Source organism: Aspergillus niger (assembly GCF_000002855.4).
Source record: "Aspergillus niger supercontig An07".
In the NCBI taxonomy this organism is placed as follows: domain Eukaryota; kingdom Fungi; phylum Ascomycota; class Eurotiomycetes; order Eurotiales; family Aspergillaceae; genus Aspergillus; species Aspergillus niger.
In genome coordinates, this window is record NT_166523.1 from 1090758 (window position 1) to 1116001 (window position 25244).

Genomic DNA, 25244 nt, shown 5'->3' on the forward strand with positions numbered 1-25244 from the left:
ATACATAAGGAGAATGGGGGTCACCATGTTCGTCACCTCCAAGTCTACGCTCAGTTTCTCCTCTACGGCCTTTGCTACCAGAAACAATCACAATGGCCTTCAAACTACCCTTGTCTCAGCCCTCGCCCAGCGTGCGCACCCTAGGACGCCGTGCCGCTAGAGCTCCAATTCTCAGAGCTCGGGGTGTTGCGACCGTACCTTTCCGTCTGCCAGCTGCCAGAAATGAGCCCAACGTGAGTTGCTGGCTTCTCATCCGCTACCATGGCATACAAATACTAATCTCCTCTCCATGATAGCTGGACTACACTAGGGGCTCTCCAGAAAGGGCAGAGGTCGAAAAGGTTTTGAAGCAGATGAAGTCACAGCTGCCGCTCAAGAGTCAGTCATACGTCGGAGGCAAAGCGCTCTCGGTGTCCAACACATTGCAACAACCTCTGCCCGCCGAACATGCCACTACTTTCACCAACTACCCTAGCGTGAATGCTGCACAAGTAAATGCGGCTATTGATGCAGCATTGGAGGCAAAGGAAGCATGGCAGAACACTCCCTTCGTTGACAGGGCTGCTATTTTCCTCAAGGCTGCCGAGCTTGTCGCCGGCAAATACCGATACGAACTCATCGCTGCTACGATGTTGGGACAAGGCAAGAACATCTGGCAGGGTGAGATCGATGCAGCTGCAGAGTTGGCCGACTTCTTCCGTCTGAACTGCAACTATGCTGCTGAGCTGCTGGAGAAGCAGCCCGACCGCGGTACTGAGGGAATGTGGACGTGAGTGCAAGCCTTTTCATTTTGGGATGCTCGAATACTAACCCTTCTCTAGCCGTGTGGACTACAGACCCTTGGAGGGATTCGTTTACGCCGTGTCGCCTTTCAACTTCACTGCCATTGGCGGGAACCTAATTAGCGGCCCAGCTCTTATGGGCAATGTCGTCGTCTGGAAGCCTTCCGATTCGAACGTGTACGCGAGTGAGCTCGTCTACAAGATTCTCCTCGAAGCTGGCCTGCCTCCCAATGTTATCCAGTTCGTTACTGGTGACGCGCAGGAGATCACTCAGACGGTGCTTGGACGCAGAGAGTTTGGTGGCCTCAACTTCACCGGTTCCTCGGACGTCTTCCGTTCTCTGTATGCTCAGGTCGGCGAAAACATCGGCAAGAAGGTCTACCGGGACTACCCTCGTCTAGTTGGCGAGACCAGCGGCAAGAACTTCCACCTGGTTCATCCCACTGCTGATATCCAGAGTGCTGTTTACCATACCCTTCGGGGTGCTTTTGAGTACCAGGGACAAAAGTGCTCGGCGACGTCCCGACTGTACCTGCCTGAGTCTCGGGCACAGGAGTTCTTGGAGAAGTTGAAGTCCGAGATCAAGGAGATCACGATCGGGTCGCCGGAGGAGATGGGAGCTTTCATGGGCCCTGTTATCCACAAAGCATCTTTCGAGAAGATTAAGTCGGTCATCGATGCCAGCAACAAGGATCCATCCTTGGAGTTGATTGCTGGTGGTACCTACGACGGCTCAACCGGATATTACGTGCACCCTACTGTGTACCGGGCTAAGGACCCCAACCATGAGCTGTTCGACAAGGAGATCTTCGGTCCAGTGCTCGCAGTCTACGTCTATCCTGACGCCGAGTGGTCTTCAGTCTTGAAGACGGTCGACCAGAGTGGAGGTGGCTTTGCTTTGACCGGAGCTGTGTTCGCAGGTGATCGGCGTGCCATCCGCGAGGCCGAGGATACCTTGCGGTATTCGGCTGGAAACTTCTACATCAGTAAGTGATCATGCTGTTCTTCTCTATAAGTCACTACTAACAAGTTACGCAACAGACTGCAAGACTACTGCCGCCCTGATCGGACAACAGTCCTTTGGTGGCAGTCGCTCGAGCGGAACCAACGACAAGGCTGGAAGCGCCAATGTGCTTATGAGATTTGCCAGTCCCAGAACGATCAAGGAGGAATTCTTCCCCTTGAACGGCTTCCGGTACCCCAGCAACGAGTAATGGTTTGAAATCTATATAGGCGCCATGAGATATGACATTAAAAGTTGAGGATTGTGTAAAATTAGAACTCGCAATGATGAACGAACCACTTCATGCTATGTTTTCCATAAGTAGACAATAATCTCGTAATGCCTAATTTCAGCTGTAAGGACTGTCTCTTAGTATTGAATCAGGTGATCATGCGGTCTACTTCGACTCAGCTTGTTCACTTTATAACTTTATCTCAATTGTACCCCAGCATGCAAGCTCAGTAATCAACATCAATTTTCGTCAATCTTCAAACCAATGCATCCTCTTGCAAGAATGCCATCTGCTACTATCTACTCTCACCGTTTTCTGAAGCATGACTTATTGTCAGATGTGTGACTCAGCCAAAGTCCCTCCTCAAAACAAACTGGCTTCGAATTTGCCAGCTGCAAATGGAGCCCCCGCACCTCCTATCGGCTATCGCCGTGTATCCCCTCATGCAAGACCCACCGACTGATAATCTCTTTGGGGGCTACTCTAGATACAGGTTATCCATCCGATACAGCTATCTGCTAGCGTCACCGCCTATCTCCAGACCCTCGCATACACTAACCGGCGATCATCGTTCACGCTAACGCCTCCACCCTCCCTTATTCTCCAAGCTGACAATCCCCGCATGAACAGTAAGATAGTGTATCCGGTATGTATCGCCTGCGCTAACCCACAATTCAAGATGCACCAGACGCTCGAGCCACTCCGATAAGCTGCACGTTTCACTATGGCTGCCGTTGCTGGTATGTGCACTCCAATTCTGGTGGAGGTACGGCGGGGAGGCAAGTAAGTGCCGACCTGAGTTCACGATCACAGCATGCTACCTGGGCATGGTATGATTCATATGAAATGCTAATTAATTGCTGTGCTACTATTAGTATATAAGCCCATTGCAGCGCATCACCAACGAATCAATCTCTCATACTCCCACTCAGTGATCATCACTTGAGCTGACTCTTCCTCTCTCTCCCACTTTCAATTGTGCCCGCGTGTACCATCACAATGGTATCAACTTCCAAATCCGATCCCATCGCTATCATCGGCGCCGGTGTCTTCGGCCTCACCACGGCCCTCCACCTCTCCAGCAATGGCTTCACCAACGTCTCCGTGTTCGAAAGAGACAACCAAGTCCCAGCCCGCTATTCCGCCGGCCATGACATCAACAAGATTGTGCGCGCAGAATATGAAGACCCATGGTATACTGAACTGACACTCGTATGCCCCCTCTTTCAAAACCCCCATAACCATATAGCACACAACTAACACCTCCCCTCAACAGCAAGCCATCGAAGGCTGGAAAACCCCCCTTTACGCCCCACACTACCACCAAACCGGCTTCCTACACCTCGTCTCGGGCGCGGCCCCCGAAAAAGCCTCGCAAACAATGAACCGCTTCCTCGCCTCAATCCGCAACCACCCCACCTACAAAGGCAAAATATCCACGATCAAAACCCCCGCCGACATCCGTAACATTGCCTGGCAACTCACCGGCCCCCTCCCAGGCTGGAACGGCTACTTCAACCAACTAGCAGGCTACGCGCACTCCGCCAACGCCCTCCGCGCCGTCTACGAAGCGGCTGCCGCCCGGGGCGTGAAATTCTTCCTAGGAGAAGACATTGGCAAAGTGACTGAACTCATCTACTCCCCAACAAACAAGAAACAAGTAACAGGCGTCCGCACAGGGAACGGCAACACCTACCCCTGCAAACTCGCCATCGTAGCCATCGGCGCCGCAGCATCCACCCTTGTCCCAGAAGCAGGAGGCCAAGTCGTCGCGAAGTCTTGGTCCCTAGGCCACGTCAAGCTCACAGACGAGGAGACATCCATGCTCCGCGGCATTCCGGTAACCTATGCTCGCGATCTGGGATTCTACTTCGAGCCGGATCCGAAGACAAACCTGCTGAAGATCTGCCCGATGGGTGGCGGGTACATTAACACGGATCCGAAATCGGGGGTGTCGTACCCGCCTGCGACGTTGCAGGAGAGCGAGGGGGTGTTGCCGGCGGAGGATGAGAAGCGGATGAGGAGATTGTTGAAGGAGTCGTTGCCGCAGTTTGCGGATCGGCCGTTTGTGGAGAAGAAGCTGTGTTGGTTTGCGGATACGAGTGATTCGGAGTTTATTATTGATTTTGTGCCGGAGACGGAGGGGTCAGTTGTGCTTTGCTCGGGTGATTCGGGACATCTGTTTAAGATGTTGCCAATTGTTGGGGACTGGGTGTTTACGCTGTTGAAGGAGAGGAAGCAGGGCGTAGATCGGTGGAGGTGGAAGGGGGATAAGAAGAAGTCGGGTAAGTGGGAGGGCGATGTTAGTTGGCGGTTGGGGGAGACTAGGGAGTTTGAGGAGATAAGGCCTGCTCCGGCTCCGAAGCTGTAGGTCGAATTTTGCGGTGCATAAATTGGGATTCATGATTGCTATCGGTGTCATACAACTTCGTTTAGCTAGCTTCATATATCGTTAAATGGTGTAATTGAAAAGTCACAGCTACGACAATGCCAATTTCCAGTTCATCCGGCTGATTATCATTTGCCAATCGAACCCACTTCCACACTCATGAGGGTTCAAGTCTCGAAACTTCCAAACTGTCTCCGTGGCTTCGCGCACGATGGGGATGTTGCTGACTGGCCATGCGTGGGCGAGGTAAGTGAAGTAGTTGAGAACGCGTACCCGATCCTCGTCGGTGGTAGACAGACACCCTGCCAGGAACAGTGGCCACATCGGGAAGAGTTGCCGCTCCTGATCCTCCCGGATGACTTTGCCAATGTGGTCCAGGAGTTTAGCTAGCAGTGTCTGGAGGGCGGGCTGGGTTAAGGGGATGTCGCACGCCAGCTGCAAGTATAGGTCGGCAGCCATGCGAAAACACTCTCCGCAAGTTGTTAGATAGTCGCTATCTGGGGAATGTTCTTTAGGCAACAGGTCCAGCTCGCTTCGTAGGGACATGGCCCGCTGCATCATTTCCCCTTCGGAAAAGAAGGAGTTGCAGCCGTTGCGACGAAGCTTCTGTTTCTGGCCGACCAAGTCGGTTGCCCGTGCGATGATGTCGAGCAAGCTGAGGGAACAACCAAAATGGGGCTGTATTTCCGTCCGCTCGTCTGTGTAACTCAATCCTAGGGTTGTGCATTGCGAGAAAAAGTCCATGCCATGGTCGATTCCAGTCTGGGACTCAAGCAGACGTTCGGCATCCTTGTCAAGCAGATCATCATGGCAGCCCGTAGTGCGGAAGAAGACAGTACGAGACTGGAAGTAGCTCCGAGCGAAAAACAAAACCTCGGGATCAATCAAGCTAGAGCAGCTGTTTATAATGGCAAAGGCGCCCTTAGCATGGCGCACCCAATCCGGTTGGCAGCCTGAGGCAATTTCCAGTGTGCATAGAATGAGACAGGTCATGAGGGCCTCGCTTGCGTTACTAACATCCGAAAGAGCTTTTCTAAGTGACTGCAAGGCCAAGGATTTGTACGAAAGCGCTAGCTGTTCGTAGTTTATGTGTGTCGGTACTGTCTCGGCGCGACGGTCATTGGCGCTGACGGACAGAACCGCGTACAGCAACGGTCTCCGTCCGCAGCAAAAGGGGACGACCAGAGAACGAAACTTGTTCCTCGAATCATCACGAAAGACTCTCACTCTGCTGATTACCTGCAGGTCTGTGTATAGATTAATATGAGAAGTACCAGATGTGTCAATGACTCATTCACTCACAATATTGGAAGAGCTGCTGCTCAAGGGCACTGCAATCGACTAAAGGAGATGCAAAGACCGATCCCTCTAGTCTGACAGGGCTAAGTGCGTGGCCATTTACTTTCTTGGTGCGTGTATTATCTTTGTCTGCGGGTACAATTTCTTGGTTGTGCTCAGATGATAATAAGGCCACATCCTCGGCCGAAACGGAGATGAAGTGCCTCCGATTCTGCTTCTTTACAGGTAGCCGGTAGCCATTCGCTAGAACAGGTTATGATACAGTCCAAGCGTCAGATGCAAGGACGACCTACCAAGAGAGATCTTGAACCGCAGGTTGATCAGTTGCGAGTTCTCCGATAGGTACGGGCACTCGAATCCGCGCACGATACAGTTCTTGCAAGCCGGTTTCTCCTCTGGAATGGCGATTGGTCAGCTCAGATACTCCGTGGCACTAAGAAGAATAGGTACTAAATGTAGCAAGTTGTAGATCTTACCTCCGCAACGACGCTTGCGCTCTGAGATACCTTATCAGCACGAGGACATTGGGCAGCGTGGCCATGCAGGCGGCCCATTGATGGAGCGGATAGACTTACTCTTGCAAGCCAAACAGCCAGTTCGACTCCGGACGTTCATTCTGATTGATTGAAGACAATGCTAGTCAAGGACAGGGTGCAGCTAGCGAGATGACAGGAGAGAAGTATGAGTGGTTTCCGCGAGGGGTAATTCGGGAACAGGAAGGAAAGCCATCCAAGGACGAGGAGCTTATCAGCGGCGGCCACGGGAGTCACTGCTGAAATGCGGGGGTTAGCGGGTGATAAGGGATCCCTTCCTTTCTAGGGATGGCGCGCGGCTGTCATTCAGTCCCCGCCTCGTTGCCTTAATCTTTCTCGGTCGTTCCAGGGTCCAAATCACGTATAGAGGCGCGGGATTGCGTGCTTCACCTTATCTGGACTTACATCCTATTCAATATCTATCGTAGATTTCCTCGTACTACATATCAGAGTGATGAATATGTGATAATACATCGGTATCAATGTTGGACAGATCGTAAGACATCACTACTTGAGTCAAAACATCACTGCTTCATCGTTGCAACACCTCTTCGGGATTGCTTCTCCCGCAAACCCGAATAACAGTTCTCTAAGCTTCGTATCGTTGGAGTATAAAAGATAGGTTATGCTACGGGAACGTCTCTTTACACAAGGTACGAATACCACAAACACAATACAATCTGGGGATCCATGCATACAACAATAAAGTTGGATATTCTACTCGTGCCCAATCAACCCGACCTGCTCTCCGCCCAGCCCCATGGGGTCCTCGGCTGTTGCTTCATCCATAAAGAAATATAATTACGTGATAGTTTCCTCCGTGGGCACCGACATGCACGAGGCCGATGCTACTATATATAGTAAACATGTCGATGTACCAGAGTTTGTGCAGGCCGGGTGGTGCGGAGCCGGAACTTTGTTAAGGTTGTCCATAGTTATTATATTGTTGGTTATGGGTTTCCTTGGTAGACCTTGGTGGATACCCGAGTACATTGCTCAAATCATTGTAGTGGGGGAGCTAGGTGTTTCTCTTACAAGCCTTTGAACTTAGGAGAAAGTAGTAGGTCAATTATGAATATATTTACAAATAAAGGTACTAGATGAGAGTCTACACGCTACTCATGTTTCTTTGCTCCGTCTTGGGAATCAGAGCACGACGGTCCTCATCGCCTCTGGAGTGATGATCAACATCAGCATCCTTATCACTAGCCTCCTCGTCATCGTCATCATGCTCATCAAAGCCGTCATCAGAAGCGAGATCGAAGTCCTCCGCTTCCAGGCGATTGTACGCCTTACGCCTGCGCCACCACATAATTCCCGCTGCAATTGTCACCAACACAACAACGGTCAGCCCGCTCGCCAAGAAGACTACTGTATTTATAGACAATCCAGAGGGTATGTCCTGCGGGGGGATGAAGGTGGAATCAGGCTCATCGTAGGTGTCATGAGCGACTGATAAATCCGCTGTGTCCAGGTCCACGATTTCACTCGATCGGAGAACATTTCCCTGGCTATCCAAGGCTTCGGCCCAGATATAGCGCCAATCAGTCTCCCCAACTGTCAGCTTGGCTTCAAAGCCGGTCCGGCGTGATGCAACCAGTATTTCGCCTTCTTCGTCCAGATCCTCGCTGGCTGCTCCCCGGATAACCCAGTTGGCTACCTCGGTCGCTCCGTTCCAGCTAACGTACATGACCAACTCGCCATCTTCGTTTTTCCGTGGTGCGATGGCAGGGTCCCACCAGGGTGTGGCCGACCAGTCCATTTTATAGGCGCGGTAGTTGTCTAGCGCGTCCGGAATGTTGTCGCTATGCCACGGCGAAAACTGCACGTCCATGACTGTCTCGCCCGACGAGTTGTGCTCCGTAAACGTGGGACACCGCCCCCAGCCAATGAACACATTGCCCAGATCATCGGCAGAGGGCGATAGGGGCTGCATGCTGCCTTGGCTCTGGGCCTGAAGGTGGGATGGGTGATGGAATTCGCGTAGGAGTTGGACGGTCGGGGGTGAGGCAGTGTCATTGATAGCGATGTGCAGGCCGCGCGAGCAATCGGTGTCGCAAACGCCGTGAGAGGTGATCTTGACATGGTTGTCAAATAAGGTCATTTGGGTCTCGTCGGTTCCCTCAACGAAGTGAGCGTGATGCTGCCACTGCATTGACAGCAGGGGTGCAGCTGACTCGGCTTCTTTGGCGCGGGGCAACTCGAGAAAGTCGTTGCGTTTGCCGCCCATTGTCCATATGATGTCGCCTGTTTTTCCGTTGATGAGGTAGACAGCGTGCAAGTGACGAATGGAAATGAGATAGTTGCCTGCTTTGGTCTAGAACCATGGCATGTCAGAGAGTGTTTACAGGTCGTCGGGAGACGTATGTCATTCTCTTACCTTCTGGATGCTGTTCATGTGATATGCATCCCATCCTCTGCCCATAGGCTCGTAGGAGTCCATGGGGTTAATGTGATCAAGCGCTCGCCAGTCGAAAAGCACTTCATTAGTCTCGAGGTCGATCTCCTGGAAGATAGAGTCCAGGACCTCGAATCTGGGGGGTGTTATCCAGCCTTTATCCAGAAAGTCTGACGCATGGGCGTTGATCGCGTTGACGCCTGTGACCAAAGCTGTTCCGTTCCCTGTGAATGCAAACTCGTGGAGGTCGCTGTGCACTTTGATATTCTGTGCCCATATTTTGTAGACCAAGCGGTAGGTGTCGTCGTAGGCGAGCCCATAGCCATCACCTATCCCATCGCCTTTCTCTCCTTCCCAAAAAGTCAAATACTTCTTGCCGAAATTCTCTTGGACGCGGGTACCGAACACATTCTTGAAGGTCCGATTCATATAGACGGCACTCAAATCGTGGGCATCCAAGATGAGCGGCGACGAGAGTGGCGAGGAGTCATTACCATCATGTTTGATGAATATGTGGGACCCCGTCTCGGAGATAGCATCCTGATCCCATATGTTGACTTGTAGGAGGGGCGCATATTCGGAGCTGGAATGAAATTCCAAGTGAGGACGGTGTCCTAGCGCTCCGTCGTTGTACTCTTGGTAGTTTGTGGATACATAATCTCCGCAGGCTGTCTGAGCGAGCGCGGCAATGCACGCCCAAATAAGGGGAGGAATCATTGTTAACCCGACACAAGATGTGACAGGCGACGGGAAATCAGCTCCAGCGACATTGCCAGAAGGAAAATTTGAGGTTGAGTCGCCTCAAATGTATTTGGAGGACGCCAGCCATGCTAAAAGGCAGGCCGGGGTTTTCTTAGGAAGGGAACACACGTCCAATAACGGCTTAACGAACGGACTTGTGTACAGCGGACTCTGTAGCTTGCGTACGCGTCTTCTGGTCATGGCGCCTGTTCTCCAGGCCACGCCTCCCACCCAGGGGTGGCCGGAATTGTGGGACAGCGATCCACGGACAAGAACCGAAAGCTACTAGCATAATAAACTAATTGGATAGTAGACTGGGGGTAATCAAATCCACACGCGACCAGTGCTCCGTGATATTCCGCGCATGCCTTCAGTATAGAAAACTGAATAGAATCGAGATGCCGTACTCTGATCGACGTATCGCATCGGCGATTCGCCAGCCCCGGGCTCTCGACTCGGAGGATGTCGCTGACCTCGCCAGATTCTGCTGATTCGTGTGCCCGATGGGGCTTTGAGTGGATCCCATTCGTTATCTCCTGGTTCCGTTCGGATATCTCGGTTGCCACTAAACTAAATTCTGTGCTTCAAGGCCGACATCTGGAGCTTTCCGGCAACCAATTCGTTGCATGACGTGGCTCATGACGGCCACGCGACACTCATGGAAAATTTTTTGACCGTAGAGGCGTGTACTGTTTTGCACATCTTTTCTGGGTAAGGACAAGGGCGGCGTTTGGCACCTGTTGCGGCCGTCAGGGGAACCTCGCCTCGCCTGTGGTTCCGGCGGAGAAACTAAGTAGCAAGCGCTTGGCATTGCGCAAGGAGATAACGATTCGCATTGCTAGAACTCACCATAAAAGTGTACAGCCCAGGCATACTCAAGCGGGCTATTTATAGAGAAACAAGAACGCTGTGGATGTGTATCGGATGGCTTCGATCTTGAAGTTCCTCGAAAACGGAGCCATCCAAAACGGGAATGGTCTCACCGCCTGCCCATGTGCCCAAAATGTGGCGGATACTAGGGATATATATAGCACTAGTAGTTTACCATGCAACCACTAGGTTACGGCTGGATATATATATCCAAACTAAATCACTTCCGCTTCATTCAGGATTGGTTGAATTAGATTTAAGGTTTTCAGACCAGAGGGCGATGTTAAGTTATCATGTACTGTAACCTATAGATCTTATGGGCCGTGTTTTAGCCCCAGGTAATGAAGGCTGAATCAAACCGGTTTTGGACACATGCAAGTTCATCACAAGCAAGATAGAAAGGTCTAGTCTTGTGGCACTTATCTATATCGAAGAGTAAGGCCGGCCGGCAAGAACTGTACTGGTTACTTTAGTTCCAATACATTCATCTCACTTAGTCCTGTCACATCTGACGTTGCCTTTCGAGATATTTAATTGTTCACTCATAGGTTTGCTACGGATACATGTGGGCAAATGACGAAATGAATTTCTTAGGCCTTAAAACTATCAGAAAACTGTGTCTCTAACCTTGACCACGTTTCTTTTGCGAGATCCCTCTTCTCATGTCTCCGGCGCTCATGTTCATCCCTAACACGGACAGACGCTTCTCACAACCCCTCTATGTCTTCTGAGGGAAAAGTAGCCTACTGCCACTGGCATAGCAATGTAAAGATGGTTTCGGTTACTACGAGGTCATCTATAAGCTAGGTTAAGGTAGCTACTCTCTGCTTGGAAGTTATCTAGAGGCTAGATATGTAGTGTTGACAATGTTACCGCTGCTACCTACAAAGAGTGCTTGAAAAACAAAGCCCTGCGTTCGTTGAGAATCGGGGAAGCAGATCACCATACCCGTGTTCATGTTCCGTCTTTGTGAGATAAATTCTCAGCTTATCGACAGAATGGCTGCCACTTGTGTATTGTGAGCGAAGCAGCCGGGCGTAGTTTTGCGCAATTAAAATAAACTATCAGACTTGGAAGTTCCCCTTCAATGTGGCGTGAGCTATAACAGCTCAGCTTCTACAAGGATTGGATTATTCTCACTCATAATGCGGGTTCTTGAGTGCTGCAGTGAACCGGAATGGATAAATGGAAGGTGTTGACCAGCGATGAGCAAAGCAGGCGTTGATATTTAGACCTAAAACATATCAGATTTCCGGCTGTCATTCGCAAAGAGGCGTCCTGGTCCTCGATTCTTAGCCTTTTGGATCCGCCAAAATAATAAGGTACAATTCTGTGACCACTGCAGAGTAGTGAAAATGCTACATTTGGAACATATAGGCATTATTATGTTCTCGGGGTTTTTCTAATAGATAACGAGGTCGGAAGGCATCATCAGATACCTGCCTGTCTGTTCACATAATAGCTCCAAATACCCAAGAGCCAGTCGGCCGCTCGATAGCTTCAAGGACCGCAACAGACAGATGGGCAATTTCTGCAGGTTTTTAAACCTCATAACGGACATGAAGTGATAACGATCGGCCCATGGAGCCATTAGTGTCAGATGAACCTGAAACGCAGTGTAGAGTCTCTGGTGGGCTTCATCTATGAATTCGCAGTGACCCGGGGAAGGTTAGTAGTGGAACAGATGCAGTAAGCAGCAAAACTAAGGTGTTGGTCACACATGCCTGCCCACTAAGTAGACTCGGTCATGTGGGATTGGCGGTCAATGGTTTAGGATGTTCGTCAGCTTCCTCCTGCTGTATATTACGGATGTCCCTCGCATGGTTTCATTCAGCATACCACGGTAATTAGTATGAGAAACGCACCTTATGAAAGCACTCCTCCCGTAGTCTCTTCCATTTTTTCTCTTGACCAAAGCACTTACTCACGGCATAGGGAAGAAAATGATCATGGCAAGGTCTCGATATCCACATCAAATTATACGGTCTTCGAACCCTCATATCGGAACATCGTGGTCGTTCAAGAGCAACAAGTTGTAGACCTCGCTTAGACTAGATGAGAATGGCCAAGCACCCGTTTGTCTCGCACGTCCAACACTATTGACATGGTAGGGCTACCGGTTCCAAGTCTACCCCTCACTCAACAAGCACCAACTCAGGATCTGGCCGAAACCCAGTCATTTCTTTGCCGATGGAATCGACCAGACACGTCAATTAGATAATTTTAAGTACAAACGGAAGCGTAATTCAGCAGTGATACATGAGTAAGAAGATTACTGATAGGACCGGTGTTGTAGAGGGCACCAATGAGCGGCGTCCCTCTGTTCCAAGTGGTCATCTTATCAGCTCCCAAGACCTACTTATCCCTATCATTGAGGGGACAAATGCACCCCGCAGCCTGCAATCCAAGGTATAAAGATGTCCCTTCGTATGCCAACAGTTTCTTCATCTCCAATATCTCTTCAATCTCTTCAACTTTCACATACCATGTCCAACCTCCTGTGCAGGACACCGGTTGGCCAAAAGGCACGAACCTGTGTCATCACAAGACCTACTCTAATCCTTCATTCTCTCCGATATTGCTCTACGGGGACTACTTTTGAAAAGGTTCCCAGCATTTTCTCCTCAGTTGCCAAGTCACAAGCTACAGAGAAGCCCTCCTCTGCGCCACCTCATTCGGTCCTCCCTACCAAGACTCTCCTGCGGTCTCTCCTCGTGACCACCATCTCCTCCCACCAAGCTCTCCTCGTTCCTTGTCTGTCTATCCTCTCTTTCCTTACCAAGCCCCGAGGTGTCTTGCTAGATGTGGACCGCAACCCTCTCATCCATTGGTTCCTCAAGAAGACATTCTACGATCACTTCTGTGCGGGGGAAAAGGAGAGCCAAGTCCGGGATAAGATCCGCCAAATCAAAAGTACAGGACTCCGAGGAGTCATTTTGACCTACGCGCGGGAGACGGTGCAAGATTCCAGCACGAACCAAACCCAATTCGCACACAGCCAGGTATCCCAAAAGGCAACCGACACAGAGTCATGCGAGTTCATCGCCGCCTGGCGGGAGGGTTACCTGAAGACAGTGGACATGCTCGGCGAAGGTGACTTCCTTGCCCCAAAGTAAGTCGACCCCCCAGAGTCCAGGGATACCTTCACCGGACAGAAAGATAGGAAAATGAATGCTGATCCCTGCTATCAGGCTCACTGGAGCCGGACCCAAAGTCACAGAGGCCTTTGCCTCCGGACAACCCGTCCCCACACAAATGGTCGAGGCCCTAGATGAAGTGTGCCAACGGGTAGTCGAGAAGAACGCCCGTCTCCTCATGGACGCCGAACAGCACTCCTTTCTCCAAGGGATCCACAGCCTCACATTGGACATGATGCGCAAGTACAACCGAAACGGCAAGGCCGTAGTGTACAACACATACCAGGCTTATCTCAAAAGTACGCCGAGCACGATAGCGTCGCACATGGAGATAGCAGACCAGGAAGGATTTACGTTTGGATTGAAGCTGGTGCGGGGAGCGTACATGAGATCGGACCCGAGACAGCTCATCCACGATACGAAGCAAGATACCGATATCGCGTACAACTCCATCGTGCGGGGCGTCTTGCAGCAGCGCTATCAGGGTTTCGGAGAATCCGGACGCAGGTTTCCCACTACTGATTTGTTTCTGGCTACGCATAACATCGAGAGTGCTGTGGCGGCGCATGAGCTGCACCAGGCTCGGTTGCAGGCGGGGCTGTCCACTGGCCGAGTGGAGTTCGGACAGCTGCTGGGGATGGCGGATGGGGTAAGTTTCGGGCTGTTGCAGTTGAAAGATCAGAACAATGTGGCTCCCGGAGTGTACAAGTGCTTGACTTGGGGTAGTATGGGAGAGTGTCTGGGTTATTTGGTGCGGAGAGCAGCGGAAAATAGGGATGCAGTTTCACGTACTATGACTGAGCATTTGGCGCTTAAGGCGGAGGTGAAGAGGCGAGTTAGGGCTTTCTTTGGGTAGATTGTTGGGCTGTATGTATGGAGTATGACCGTGATGAATGAATGTTTTTCCAATTCAATGTCCTTCTAGACTACCCCTCCACAAGCTCCTACATCATCCTTGTAAAGCTGCAATCTCAGGATATTTTTCCCAACCATGGCATCTGTAGCCGATGCAAGGTGGTCATCCAAGGATGCACAGTTACAACGGTAATCAATTGAGCGAGCTGATAAACTCGACCGTTATCGGCCGGTGAGGAACGACTAGGTTTTACTAGGCCATACGGAGAAGTGTAGTTAGAATAGCCGCCAGCCTGCAGTGCGACCCACAGATATCCGGGTGGAGCTGGATATACTTCGTTCACACTTTGGAGTCATTGATGCAATGAGGGGTAGTGATGAGGGGTGCTGTCATGCCTTCGTTCAGTCAATTTCCCACGTCTTGTGTTTCTTTTTCCTTCAGCGCGATCAAGTAACCTCAATTATCTCTCGTGACACTTATTACCTCTCAAACATCACACATACACACTGCCATCTACCTGCAATACATCCATCTATCCCACCGAATCGAACCAACAACCACAACCACAACCACCATGTCTACACCAGAAAACACCCTCGCCATTCTCGGCTGCGGTACATCCATTCCCTAACCCTGCATACACACCCATCCATCAATCCAATTGACGAACCAACCACAGGAAAAATGGGCATCGCCATCCTCAACGGCCTGTTAAACACCACCACCACTACAGAATCCACCACCAACACCCCCCTCCCAACGCACTTCAGCGCCACCGTCCGCAGCACCTCCTCCCTCACCACCCTCCAATCCCAATTCCAATCCCATCTCACCACCTCATCCCTAACCATCCACTCCTCCACCCACAACCACGCTGCCATCACCTCCGCCTCCACCATAATCCTCGCCTGCGATCCCACCGATATCCCCTCCCTCCTCAGCGACCCCTCCACCAGATCCGCCCTCTGCAGTCCTCCACCCACCTCATCCCCAAAACTCCTCATCAGCATCGCCGCCGGCTGGACCGTCTCTTCCCTGCGCGAGCTCCTCTCCCCTCCCCAAGAATCTATCTTGTACATCCTCCGCGCGCTGCCCAATATCTGCGCCACTATCTCCCAGTCTATCACGGCCATCGAGCTTCCCTCTGAAGAGGTGCAATTGAGTGCTAGGACTCGTGTGCCGCAAGCGTTGATTTCCCTGACGGAGGGGATTTTCAGTAGGATAGGACGCACGGTGCAGGTTAGGGCTGATCAGATGGATACGTTTACGGTGCTTGGGGGGTCCACGCCTGCGTTCATAGCGGTGTTTGTGGAGGCGTTGGTGGATGGGGGCGTCGCGATGGGGTTAGGGAGGGAGGAGGCGCGGATGACGGTTGCGCAGGTGTTGAGGGGCACGGGGGATTTGTTGCTTGGTGGGGAGCATCCGGCGTTGCTGAAGGAGAGGGGGACTTCGCCGGGGGGGTGTACTATGGGGGGACTTTGTGTGTTGGAGGAGGGAGGGTTTAGGGGGTTGGTCGGGAGGGCGGTTAGGGAGGGGGTCACTGTGGCGGAGGGGATGGGAAGGGGGGTGGGGTTGGTTAATGGGACGGGGAGGAAGTAGATATTACTTATTGATAGTGATGTGATGTGATGTGATGTGTTTGGGGGGATGGGGGGTTATATGTTTGATCATAAAGTTGTTTTATTCAAGGTTGTAGTAGGCAAGATTGTACTATGTATCCAATTGTATATCTCGCAGTGTCCTCCAGAACCAAAGTACAGAAGTAAAGTATTATGAAATGGGTCCCCTTCCCCATGATTTAAAGGCATCCCCCAGGACCCATTAAAGGTTGACAAAAAGCATGTGCAAGAATTCAAACACTCGTTACTCATTATCGTGACTGGAAGAATCACCTGAATTATCCAATGATAGAGTAGGAGAAAATGGCGGGACATATATAAATCAGCAGATCCTCTTGAGAGTGCTGTGAGTAGCTGGCTTGTGTTCGATGAATCCCCGCGCTCTCTCTGGGTGTGAGTGGCCGGCTCGCCAATCTGGAACGCTCAAGAATAGGAAGGAAAGTAATAAGAAGCACGTCATGCTTAGAAGATGAGATACAATGAAGTACTGATCGATAACAAGGCTCGTTATAGGATCCGAGAGGTGTGAAGTCACTGGTGATAGCGTGCTCAAGAGTCCGTGTCCGGTCGGGATTTGTAACCCACTTCATGTCGAAGAGCCACATCGGTTATGGCAGAAGCAATGTAGCGAGACATTACGCAAGATTTCGGTGCGTGACAACACGCAGTTGATGGTAGAGTGGGGCGTCAAGAGCCCTTCGATAGAGACCAAGACAAGTGCCGTAAACGCTGCAAGACATGGCGGGATTACCTTGCGGTCCAAGCAAGTCTGTTACCATGAATGGCTTCAGAAGCCTGTCATGGTAGGGTGAAGGATGTACTTGGTAGAAGTCACTAGCGGTTGCGCTTGGAACGCATGAGCGGTCGTCGCCGGGACGACAGAGAATGACCTGACGTAAAAGCAATCAACAGCGGCTATTCGATCAGAAATCAGCAAAGAGTGCCTCATATTTGTCTCTCAAATCATCGGTGTAAAGGCTCTGGTTCTTCACATCTGGATCGGGATATTCTTCGAAATTTCCGGTGTCCGCGGGATGATCGACTCGAGGGATGATGGGTCCCTTGATGCGGCGGTAGAACAGGTCATCCCAGTTGATGTCTTCGAAAAAGGGATGCGTTTTGACTCGAGCTGAACCCCCGGAGATGTAACCCAAACGCTCAGTTGGGTTGGTCTTGCATAGCAAAGATATGATGTTCTGGGCTGCAGGCGACATGTTCTGAGGATACCGTATATGACCCTCGACGATCTGCTCGTAGATGCGCATCGGGTTTTGGTCCCAGAATGGCGGCTGTCCCACAAGGAACTCGTAAATTAGGATACCAAGAGCCCACCAGTCTACAGCAAGGCCGTGGCCGCTGTTATGAATGACTTCTGGGGCGAGATACTCGGGGGTTCCACAGAGCGTATAGGTCTCATGGTCGCCAACCTGTTTTGCGAACCCAAAGTCAACCAGTTTGATGTGACCCTCGGCGTCAAGCAGGATGTTTTCCGGCTTGAGATCTCGATAAACAACCCCCTCCACGTCATGAAGAAACTCGATAGTTAACGCTATCTCGGCTGCGTAGAACTTGGATGTGTTCTCGTTAAAGCGTCGTGCACGTCGTAGGTAGCTAAATATCTCGCCTCCAGGGCAATAGTCCAACTATGACGACATTAGTCTTCCATCGCGATAATGCCACGGGTTTCACTACGCGGAATGAGGATTGGTTGCGCGTGGCAGAACACTGATGGGTCTAGGCTTCGTACCAGCATGTATAAATTCTGGTCATCGGAGAAGGAGGCAATCAACGTCGTGATGAAAGGATGACCGGAAACATCCGCGAGAGTCTTCCGTTCGTTGCGGACATGCTCGACTTGCTTCAGCTTGATCACTGTCATATTATGGAACACGAACAGTTAGCCAGGTGCTGCTGCTACAGGAATAGTCACAATCACATACCATCTGCCTTTCGGAGTATCTTCAGCGCGTAGACCCTGTTCTTGCGTTGCCTTTCGTCGTTTAACTTCACTAACCACACCCGAGCGAATGTGCCTGGGCACAAGAATCGCCGCCGTCAGACACTGGCTAGGTTGCGCAAGCGACGAAGCTAAGCTTACCTGTGCCCAGTGTCTTCAACAGTGCGAAGTCATTGACATTCAACCGACGAGTTGATATCCCCAGCTGTTTCTCTTCAGCACGACCAGCGATGACGAACGGACTCAGTCGACGCTGATGAGGCGGTCGGACAGAAGCCACTATCTCCTTTTCCCTCTCGTGGATATCTTCCGACCCCATCTTGAACTGGCTAGTTGGGACTGAGAATCTTTGCATGTCGTTAGCGCATCGATCGGTTTGGTGACCCAGGAAAATGGCAAGGGATCCTGTCGCGGAGGACCGCGGGGAGAGGGGGAAGGTGTGGGGAGAAAAACAAGGAGTCGCTGGGGTAGCAATTGGGCGAGTACCGGGTCCCTTAAAGCTGGTAGAGAAATGCAGGCGAGTTATTATCGCACATAGAGATTGATCAGGGGAACAGCAACGGCGCGGGGATTCGCAAGAGGATTTTGCGGGATGGAAGAGCTTTGATGAGGCCGGTCTGGTTCTCATCCAGCCGGCGGCGCTACGGGAAAGAAGAGACTCTGACGTTACCGGCCGGCGGGGCAGCCACTGGCCTGTGTGTTCGAGTCCGCTGCCGGTCATTAGCCATCACCCCGCTGCTCGGCGGTTGCGATCTTCTTTTGATAACTTAAAAATGATCTAGTTCCTGCAATAGAAAGAGAGAGATAGGTAATGACATTTCAGATAACGTATATGCTATTTCGACACTCCAGCAATGTACTAGTACAAGACACCAGACCTCCCCGGACGAAAGGCATCAATACCAGTGTCAGCGCCAACGACTGATTGGTCCCTGGACAATAAACAGAACTGCCTCTCCTTGATCGCAATCTCTGCACTCATCTGTACAGCAGTAAAGTTTCTATAGGAGACAAAATACGTCCCCTGGTGGACGTGAGTGGCCAAGAACCGGGAACACCAAGCGCAACATGCAGAACCCGCTCAGCCAGAGCTTTTGGAGTTGAGAATCAAGCCAACAATCAATCTATGGGAGTAAGTATGAAATCTTGTCTGCTGTAGTGGATGTGCACATACCCGTAGAGACCAAGAACCTCGCCAAAAATCAAGATAAGAATCATACCGACATAAACTCGAGATTGCTGCATGTACGCACGAACACCCTGTATCCATCATTAGCAGCTGTGCACTCCCATCCAGAGATTCCTCGCAATGACTGCTTACCGCATCTCCGACAACTCCAATAGTATAACCGGCAGCCACGCCTGCGAGGCCAACCGACAACCCCGCAGCAAGGTGCATGAAGCCACTTTCAAAACAATATCATCAGACAACTTTATTTATGAGCTGAGGCGGAATATCGGGAAACGTACGTGTAAAGGCTCATATGCTTGTTCGGGGGAGGATCCATGTCACCGGCAATGAGGACCGAGATGACGAGGCCGTAAACTGCAATAATACCGGACATGACAACCGGAATTAAGGACTGCACAGGTTAGCACAAGCAAATATAATGCGATAAAACGCGACACAAAGCTAAAACAGGTCTAATATACCTTCATGATCAGGTCCGGCCTGAAGGTTCCCACTCCGGAGATACCAATTCCTGACTTCGCCGTTCCATATGCGGCTCCCATTGCTAAATGAAGTGAGCTGAGATGTTCTCGTAACAATTAATCAATACCTCCAGCTTTGCGAGTCGACATACATCCGAAGATCATCTTTGGAGAGGTGGTTAGCGTGCGGTGATCGGAACGGGTGGCGTGTAGTTGATACTCACAGCTGCCGCAATACCTGCCTGTTTTGGTGAGTTAGCAAATGATATTCGTCGCGTCATAACTTCTGCGAAGAGGTATAATAAAGGAGCAACGTACGAAGGAAAAGAACGGAGCGAACTTGGGGGAGAATTCGCTGTCCGCCATGATGACCGTATCCACCCAGGAAGCACGAGGATCAGGAGAGAGAGAGAGAGCAAGGGAAGGGGGGGGAAGAAGAGGAGGAAAGAAAAACAAAGAAGCGGACAAGTAAGAGCCTGGACAGGTGAAACGAATCCTTGGCTAAAGCAGAAGAAATCCGAACAGTATCGTCTCCAGACGTCCGTCGGAAGCAGCCAGCTGGATAGACACGATAGCTTGGCAGGTCGGCGGAATGCGAGGTTGACCGAAGTTGTCCGCCCGGGCCACCGTATAGGAGAAGTGGCCTATCCGGGTTAGGAGTGACATGTGCCTGTTCGACCCAACAACCCCCGTGCTCTTCCTTCTCCTACACGGCCGCCGGTCCCATTCTTCACCAACTTCCCTGGCAATCATAATAACTGACACCTGCCTACTTCTCCTACTATCCACTACTGCCTCCCTCCCTCTCCCCACTCTCTACTTCACTCTCTCCCTCCCTCTATAACCTTAAAACACTTTCCCTCCCCCTCCCCCCTCCTCCCTCCACCCATCTTGCCTGGCCTTACCCCCTCAGATTCTTTCCTCTCCCTCTTCCCCAGGCACGCCACCCCCCAGTCTCGATCGAGCGATCCCGCCCGAGGGAGCATGCTGAGGTTATGAACTTGCAGGGGCCCTGGCTTGCCGTTGCGCTCAAGGCTCCTAGCGCACTTGGATCGTTAACACACCACGCGGTCTCGACACCCTCTCCAGGCTTTCAAATCGCACCAACACCTGAACACCAAAAGGCATGATATATTGAGGGGGCTTTTGTGTGTAGAGGCTTTTCTTCTCCTATTCGAATTTTATTCTTGTCTTATTTTACTCTTGATTCCGCTTATAAATTATCGCCCCGTGGAGTATCTCATTTTCTTTTTTCCCACCCGCGCTCTCCTCCTTCTCCTTACTCCACGATTCGAAACGATCTCCTCGCGACGCTCTGCACGCTCTCTACGACCGGATTCGATACCCTCCCTTCTTCCCACCTTTACCTCACCCGCCTCTCGCCTCGTGTGATCCATCTTCTTGCCACCTTTCGCCGAAGTATCCCCAGAGTGAGGAGTAAAGAGGGGGCTACATACACACCATGGCCGATTTAGGGGGTCAGCAAGGCCGGAACTACCGGCCTTACGGGCATCCCTCCGCTTTTCAACGTGATGCTGCATTTTCCGAGATTTTCGGCGGAGCACCGGGACGCTCGCAGACGATGACCTCCCAGACTCCCCAGTTCTCTCAAGATCGGGCCCATACCATGTCTTCACACGTGCCCCATCCGCAAATGCAGAGGGGTCCGCCACCACCCGCGCGCCAGATGCAGAATGGATACCCCCCGGGCACCCCCAACGGTTATTATCAACCGTACGGCGGAAGCGCAGCTACAATGACCTCCCAGCACCCTTCCCAGAATCCTCCCCGACCCTATCCCGGGCGCTCTGCTTACCCTCAGCCGCAGAGGCTTGATTCGAGGCCGAACCATGGGCCACAATATCCGGATGCAAAGGGTTATGCTCGACAAGTGCCCCACCCGGCCCTCAACTCCGACGCTTACAGATCAAGGTCAATGGCAAGATTGGGAGGGCCACCGATATATCAGCCACCATCCAGTGGCTTCAACCACACCTCGGCAACCTATTCCCGTCAACAGCCCTATAATCCAGGCGCCGCCCCTATGACACCTCAGGGACGTGTGGTTCCGGAGAGGAATCAGAACGAGCGCTCCATGTCATTGACCACTTACTCCACTGACCGCGACCACGCTCATACAACACAAACTGGACGGGTCATTCCTCCCAGGCGACAGCCTTCCGGCCCTAGCCCACCCCCGGAAGCTTCGTATCCAGCGGACGTGATTAATGCGTATGAGGTCAACGGAAAGTCTCGTCCCCCTAGCGATGGTTCCATGAACTCCCGCACCATGTCCATGGCATCCACTGTTGTTCCGGATCGTACTATGAGCATGCAAAGTCAAATTGCTCCGAAACCTAGTAACACGTCGACTCTTGTCCCAAGCAATTCCCGTCGGAGTAAGGTACCGCTAGTTTACCCAGCCCTGCTTTCGAAAGTGGCCGATGTCTTCCGTGAGAGGATTACGCTCGCTGAACGGCAAAAGAACGGATTGTCGTATCAGAATGCGTTCTCCGGTGCAGAGGCGGTCGATTTGATCGCCTACATCATCAAGACTATGGATCGCAATTTGGCTCTGCTGCTGGGACGCGCTTTGGATGCGCAGAAGTTCTTCCACGATGTGACATATGACCACCGTCTGCGAGATGCTCCCGGTGAGCTTTACCAGTTCAAAGAAACCATGGGGGAGGAAGCGCCCAGTTCGGAGGTAAATGGAGTGTTCACGCTATTGACTGAATGCTACTCGCCGACTTGCACTCGCGACAGCTTATGCTACTCGATTGCCTGTCCTAGGAGGCTAGAACAGCAAGCTAGATTGAACCTCAAGCCACAACCGGGACTCCGTTCGTCTGCCTCCAAGGGCAGTTTGCACGGAGACGATGATGATAATGATAACCAGAAGTTGTGGATTAATATGGTCCCTAAGGAGATTTCTGATGGCATTGACGACCGCGAGAAGAAACGCCAGGAGATCATTTTCGAGATTATGTACACCGAGCGCGACTTCGTCAAGGACCTCGAGTATCTACGAGACTTCTGGATGAGGCCACTGCGTTCGGCAGGCAATGCTAATCTTTCGCCAATTCCTGAGCATCGACGGGAGAAGTTCATTCGCACGGTATTCGGAAACTGCTTGGAAGTCTTGAAGGTCAACGGCGGACTATGTGAGGCTCTGAACGCACGCCAGAAGGAGAATCACGTCGTTAAGACAGTCGGCGATATCTTCCTGCAACACGTGCCACGCTTTGATCCATTCATCAAGTACGGTGCAAATCAGCTCTACGGAAAGTACGAGTTCGAGAAAGAAAAGGCATCAAACCCGGCTTTTGCGAGGTTCGTTGAGGAAACAGAACGTCTCAAAGAGTCACGGAAGCTGGAATTGAACGGTTACCTGACCAAGCCCACCACTCGTCTGGCAAGGTACCCCTTGCTTCTGGAGCAGGTTGCCAAGAACACGGCGGACGATAATCCTGACAAGCAAGACATTCCCAAGGCTATCAAGCTCATCAAAGATTTCCTGTCCCGCGTCAATGCTGAGAGTGGAAGGGCTGAGAACCACTTCAATCTTGTGCAGCTCAATTCAGCCTTGAAGTTTCCCCCGGGCGAATATGTCGATCTGAAGCTGACGGAAGAGAACCGTCAGATGCTGACGAAGATGGCTTTCAAGAAAACGCCAACTGACAGTTCTGAAGTTACTGCATACCTTTTCGATCATGCGGTTCTCCTGGTGAGAATCAAGATCGTGAACAAGCGAGAAGAGTACCGAGTTTATCGGAAGCCCATCCCTCTCGAGCTTCTGGTCATTGCTCAAATGGACGAGGTGATCCCTAGGGTTGGTGTCGCTAAGAGGCCCTCCTCTAGTCTGCTCTCCAACAAGGCTGCTGCAAACCCGCCCACGACTAAAGATGGCCTTCCCATCACTTTCAGGCATCTTGGTAAGGGGGGATATGAGCAGACTCTGTACGCCACTTCTCCTACGCAAAGAAGGAAATTCATCGAGATGGTGGAAGAGCAACAACGGAAACTTAGGGAGCGGAACAGCAACTTCTATAATAAGACTGTCCTTTGCGAGAAGTTCTTTACCTCTGTCAACCGGGTGAATTGCCTTGTTCCGGTTGGTATGTTATTACTCTGCCCTCATAACTGCCGATATATTTGCTAATGGTCTTTCTGGTAGACGGTGGCAGGAAGCTCGTCTATGGTACGGACAGCGGCATTTACTTGTCTGAGCGTTGGCCTAAGGATAAATCGGCTAGGCCTAGACGAGTTCTTGACGTGAGCCAGGTTACGCAAATGGACACCTTGGAAGAGTATCAACTACTCTTGGTCCTGTCGAATAAGACGCTCTCATCCTACCCAATGGAGGCCTTGGAAATTAGCGAAAGTCAGAACACAGTCGCAAAGCGTCCCAAAAAGATCCAGGGACATGCCAACTTCTTCAAGGCAGGTATTGGACTGGGTCGTCATTTGGTGTGCTCCGTCAAGACTTCGGCTCTGTCCACAACGATCAAGGTCTACGAGCCTATGGATAATTTGGCGAAAGGCAAGAAGAAGTCTGCGGTCAGCAAGATGTTCCAGAGCGGCCAGGACAGCCTGAAGCTCTTCAAGGTGCGTCTACTTTCTATATCTGTCCTCGTGAGTAGCATTTTAACAGCCAGAGCAGGAATTCTACATCCCCGCCGAATCGTCGTCGATACATTTCCTCCGTTCCACCCTTTGCGTTGGCTGTGCACGTGGTTTCGAAGTTGTGAGTCTGGAAACAACTGAGACTCAGTCACTTCTGGATCAGGCCGACACCTCGCTCGACTTCGTTGCACGCAAGGAGAACGTCAAGCCGATCCATATCGAGCGTATGAATGGAGAGTTCCTGCTCAACTACAGTGACTTTTCTTTCTTTGTCAACCGCAATGGTTGGCGCGCACGCCCAGACTGGAAGATTTCATGGGAAGGTAATCCTAACGCTTTCGCCCTCTCGTACCCTTACATTCTTGCTTTCGAACCAAATTTCATTGAGATCCGGCACATTGAGACGAGTGAATTGGTCCATATCATGACCGGAAAGAACATCCGCATGTTGCATTCTTCCACACGAGAGGTAAGCCGTCTCCATTAACGTTATGTCTACATGCAGCACTAACCACTATTCAGATTCTGTATGCCTACGAAGATGAATCGGGCGAGGACGTGGTAGCCAGCTTGGATTTCTGGAACAAGCCGCAACACTAGGCCCGCTGATATAAGAAGAGGGAGGGAATACGAGAAATAACTCATGCACCTTGACTGCTTTTGACTGCACTTTAGAACGGCCCTATGATGGTCGCAAAGCGCATATATCCACTGCATCCTTTTTTTTCTTTGAAGCTCAGTTTTCGCTGACCTTTGCGGCCACTTTTACTTTCTTGAGCTGTTCCGAGGATCTCCTTCTTATAATACCTCCATGTTGTCACTTCGATCTGTCACCATCAGATCAGCTTGATCAAATTATCTTTGTACAATGAAGCGCATCAATACCACATGCTTATCCAACTCTTATTTTCCACATGCTTGCTAGAGTTCTGTGACTACCTAACTAGCGATGGGTCCAGCCTGGAATGTCACCTCTCACCCATCACGGGGTCAACTAGCTAGTCACTTAATAGTCGGTTTTGCTCCTGCGCTTTGGTACACAGTCACCTGAGTCATATCTGGCACTCAGGGACCCGGTCACATGGCCACTTTGACCGAGCAATCCAATAGAAGTATATGCGTTCCTCTATAGATACTATCACTTATGCC

General features: G+C 51.3%; 10 protein-coding genes across 10 annotated transcripts; 6 read left to right on the forward strand and 4 right to left on the reverse strand.

The window, feature by feature from the left end:
- Positions 1–92: 92 nt before the first annotated feature.
- On the forward strand, positions 93–1996 carry An07g05000 (uncharacterized protein; the record flags this gene model as incomplete). The annotated part of the gene is made up of 4 exons (XM_001391546.1): positions 93–233; positions 297–769; positions 822–1768; positions 1824–1996. 4 exons carry the CDS (start codon positions 93–95, stop codon positions 1994–1996), a joined length of 1734 nt encoding a protein of 577 aa, XP_001391583.1.
- Positions 1997–3016: 1020 nt separating this feature from the next.
- Positions 3017–4388, forward strand: An07g05010 (uncharacterized protein; the record flags this gene model as incomplete). Its single annotated transcript, XM_059748446.1, has 2 exons — positions 3017–3229; positions 3267–4388. 2 exons carry the CDS (start codon positions 3017–3019, stop codon positions 4386–4388), a joined length of 1335 nt encoding a protein of 444 aa, XP_059600925.1.
- Positions 4389–4496: 108 nt separating this feature from the next.
- On the reverse strand, positions 4497–6259 carry An07g05020 (uncharacterized protein; the record flags this gene model as incomplete). Its single annotated transcript, XM_059748447.1, has 4 exons — positions 4497–5653; positions 5709–5948; positions 5999–6080; positions 6182–6259. 4 exons carry the CDS (start codon positions 6257–6259, stop codon positions 4497–4499), a joined length of 1557 nt encoding a protein of 518 aa, XP_059600926.1.
- Positions 6260–7346: 1087 nt separating this feature from the next.
- An07g05030 (uncharacterized protein) lies at positions 7347–9353 on the reverse strand (the record flags this gene model as incomplete). The annotated part of the gene is made up of 2 exons (XM_001391549.1): positions 7347–8555; positions 8619–9353. 2 exons carry the CDS (start codon positions 9351–9353, stop codon positions 7347–7349), a joined length of 1944 nt encoding a protein of 647 aa, XP_001391586.1.
- Positions 9354–12733: 3380 nt separating this feature from the next.
- Positions 12734–14240, forward strand: An07g05040 (uncharacterized protein; the record flags this gene model as incomplete). The annotated part of the gene is made up of 2 exons (XM_001391550.1): positions 12734–13359; positions 13439–14240. 2 exons carry the CDS (start codon positions 12734–12736, stop codon positions 14238–14240), a joined length of 1428 nt encoding a protein of 475 aa, XP_001391587.1.
- Positions 14241–14924: 684 nt separating this feature from the next.
- An07g05050 (uncharacterized protein) lies at positions 14925–15839 on the forward strand (the record flags this gene model as incomplete). The annotated part of the gene is made up of 1 exon (XM_001391551.3): positions 14925–15839. One exon carries the CDS (start codon positions 14925–14927, stop codon positions 15837–15839), a length of 915 nt encoding a protein of 304 aa, XP_001391588.3.
- A 943-nt stretch (positions 15840–16782) lies between these two features.
- On the reverse strand, positions 16783–18171 carry An07g05060 (uncharacterized protein; the record flags this gene model as incomplete). Its single annotated transcript, XM_059748448.1, has 4 exons — positions 16783–17502; positions 17607–17731; positions 17800–17868; positions 17958–18171. The coding sequence occupies 4 exons, from the start codon at positions 18169–18171 to the stop codon at positions 16783–16785; spliced, it is 1128 nt and encodes a 375-aa protein (XP_059600927.1).
- Positions 18172–18208: 37 nt separating this feature from the next.
- Positions 18209–18587, forward strand: An07g05070 (hypothetical protein; the record flags this gene model as incomplete). The annotated part of the gene is made up of 2 exons (XM_059748450.1): positions 18209–18319; positions 18366–18587. The coding sequence occupies 2 exons, from the start codon at positions 18209–18211 to the stop codon at positions 18585–18587; spliced, it is 333 nt and encodes a 110-aa protein (XP_059600928.1).
- Positions 18588–18897: 310 nt separating this feature from the next.
- Positions 18898–19835, reverse strand: An07g05080 (uncharacterized protein; the record flags this gene model as incomplete). The annotated part of the gene is made up of 8 exons (XM_001391554.3): positions 18898–18940; positions 18991–19076; positions 19138–19222; positions 19287–19399; positions 19470–19552; positions 19622–19634; positions 19694–19711; positions 19788–19835. 8 exons carry the CDS (start codon positions 19833–19835, stop codon positions 18898–18900), a joined length of 489 nt encoding a protein of 162 aa, XP_001391591.1.
- Positions 19836–20931: 1096 nt separating this feature from the next.
- An07g05090 (uncharacterized protein) lies at positions 20932–24695 on the forward strand (the record flags this gene model as incomplete). Its single annotated transcript, XM_001391555.3, has 4 exons — positions 20932–23587; positions 23647–24077; positions 24133–24564; positions 24618–24695. The coding sequence occupies 4 exons, from the start codon at positions 20932–20934 to the stop codon at positions 24693–24695; spliced, it is 3597 nt and encodes a 1198-aa protein (XP_001391592.1).
- Positions 24696–25244: the final 549 nt, after the last annotated feature.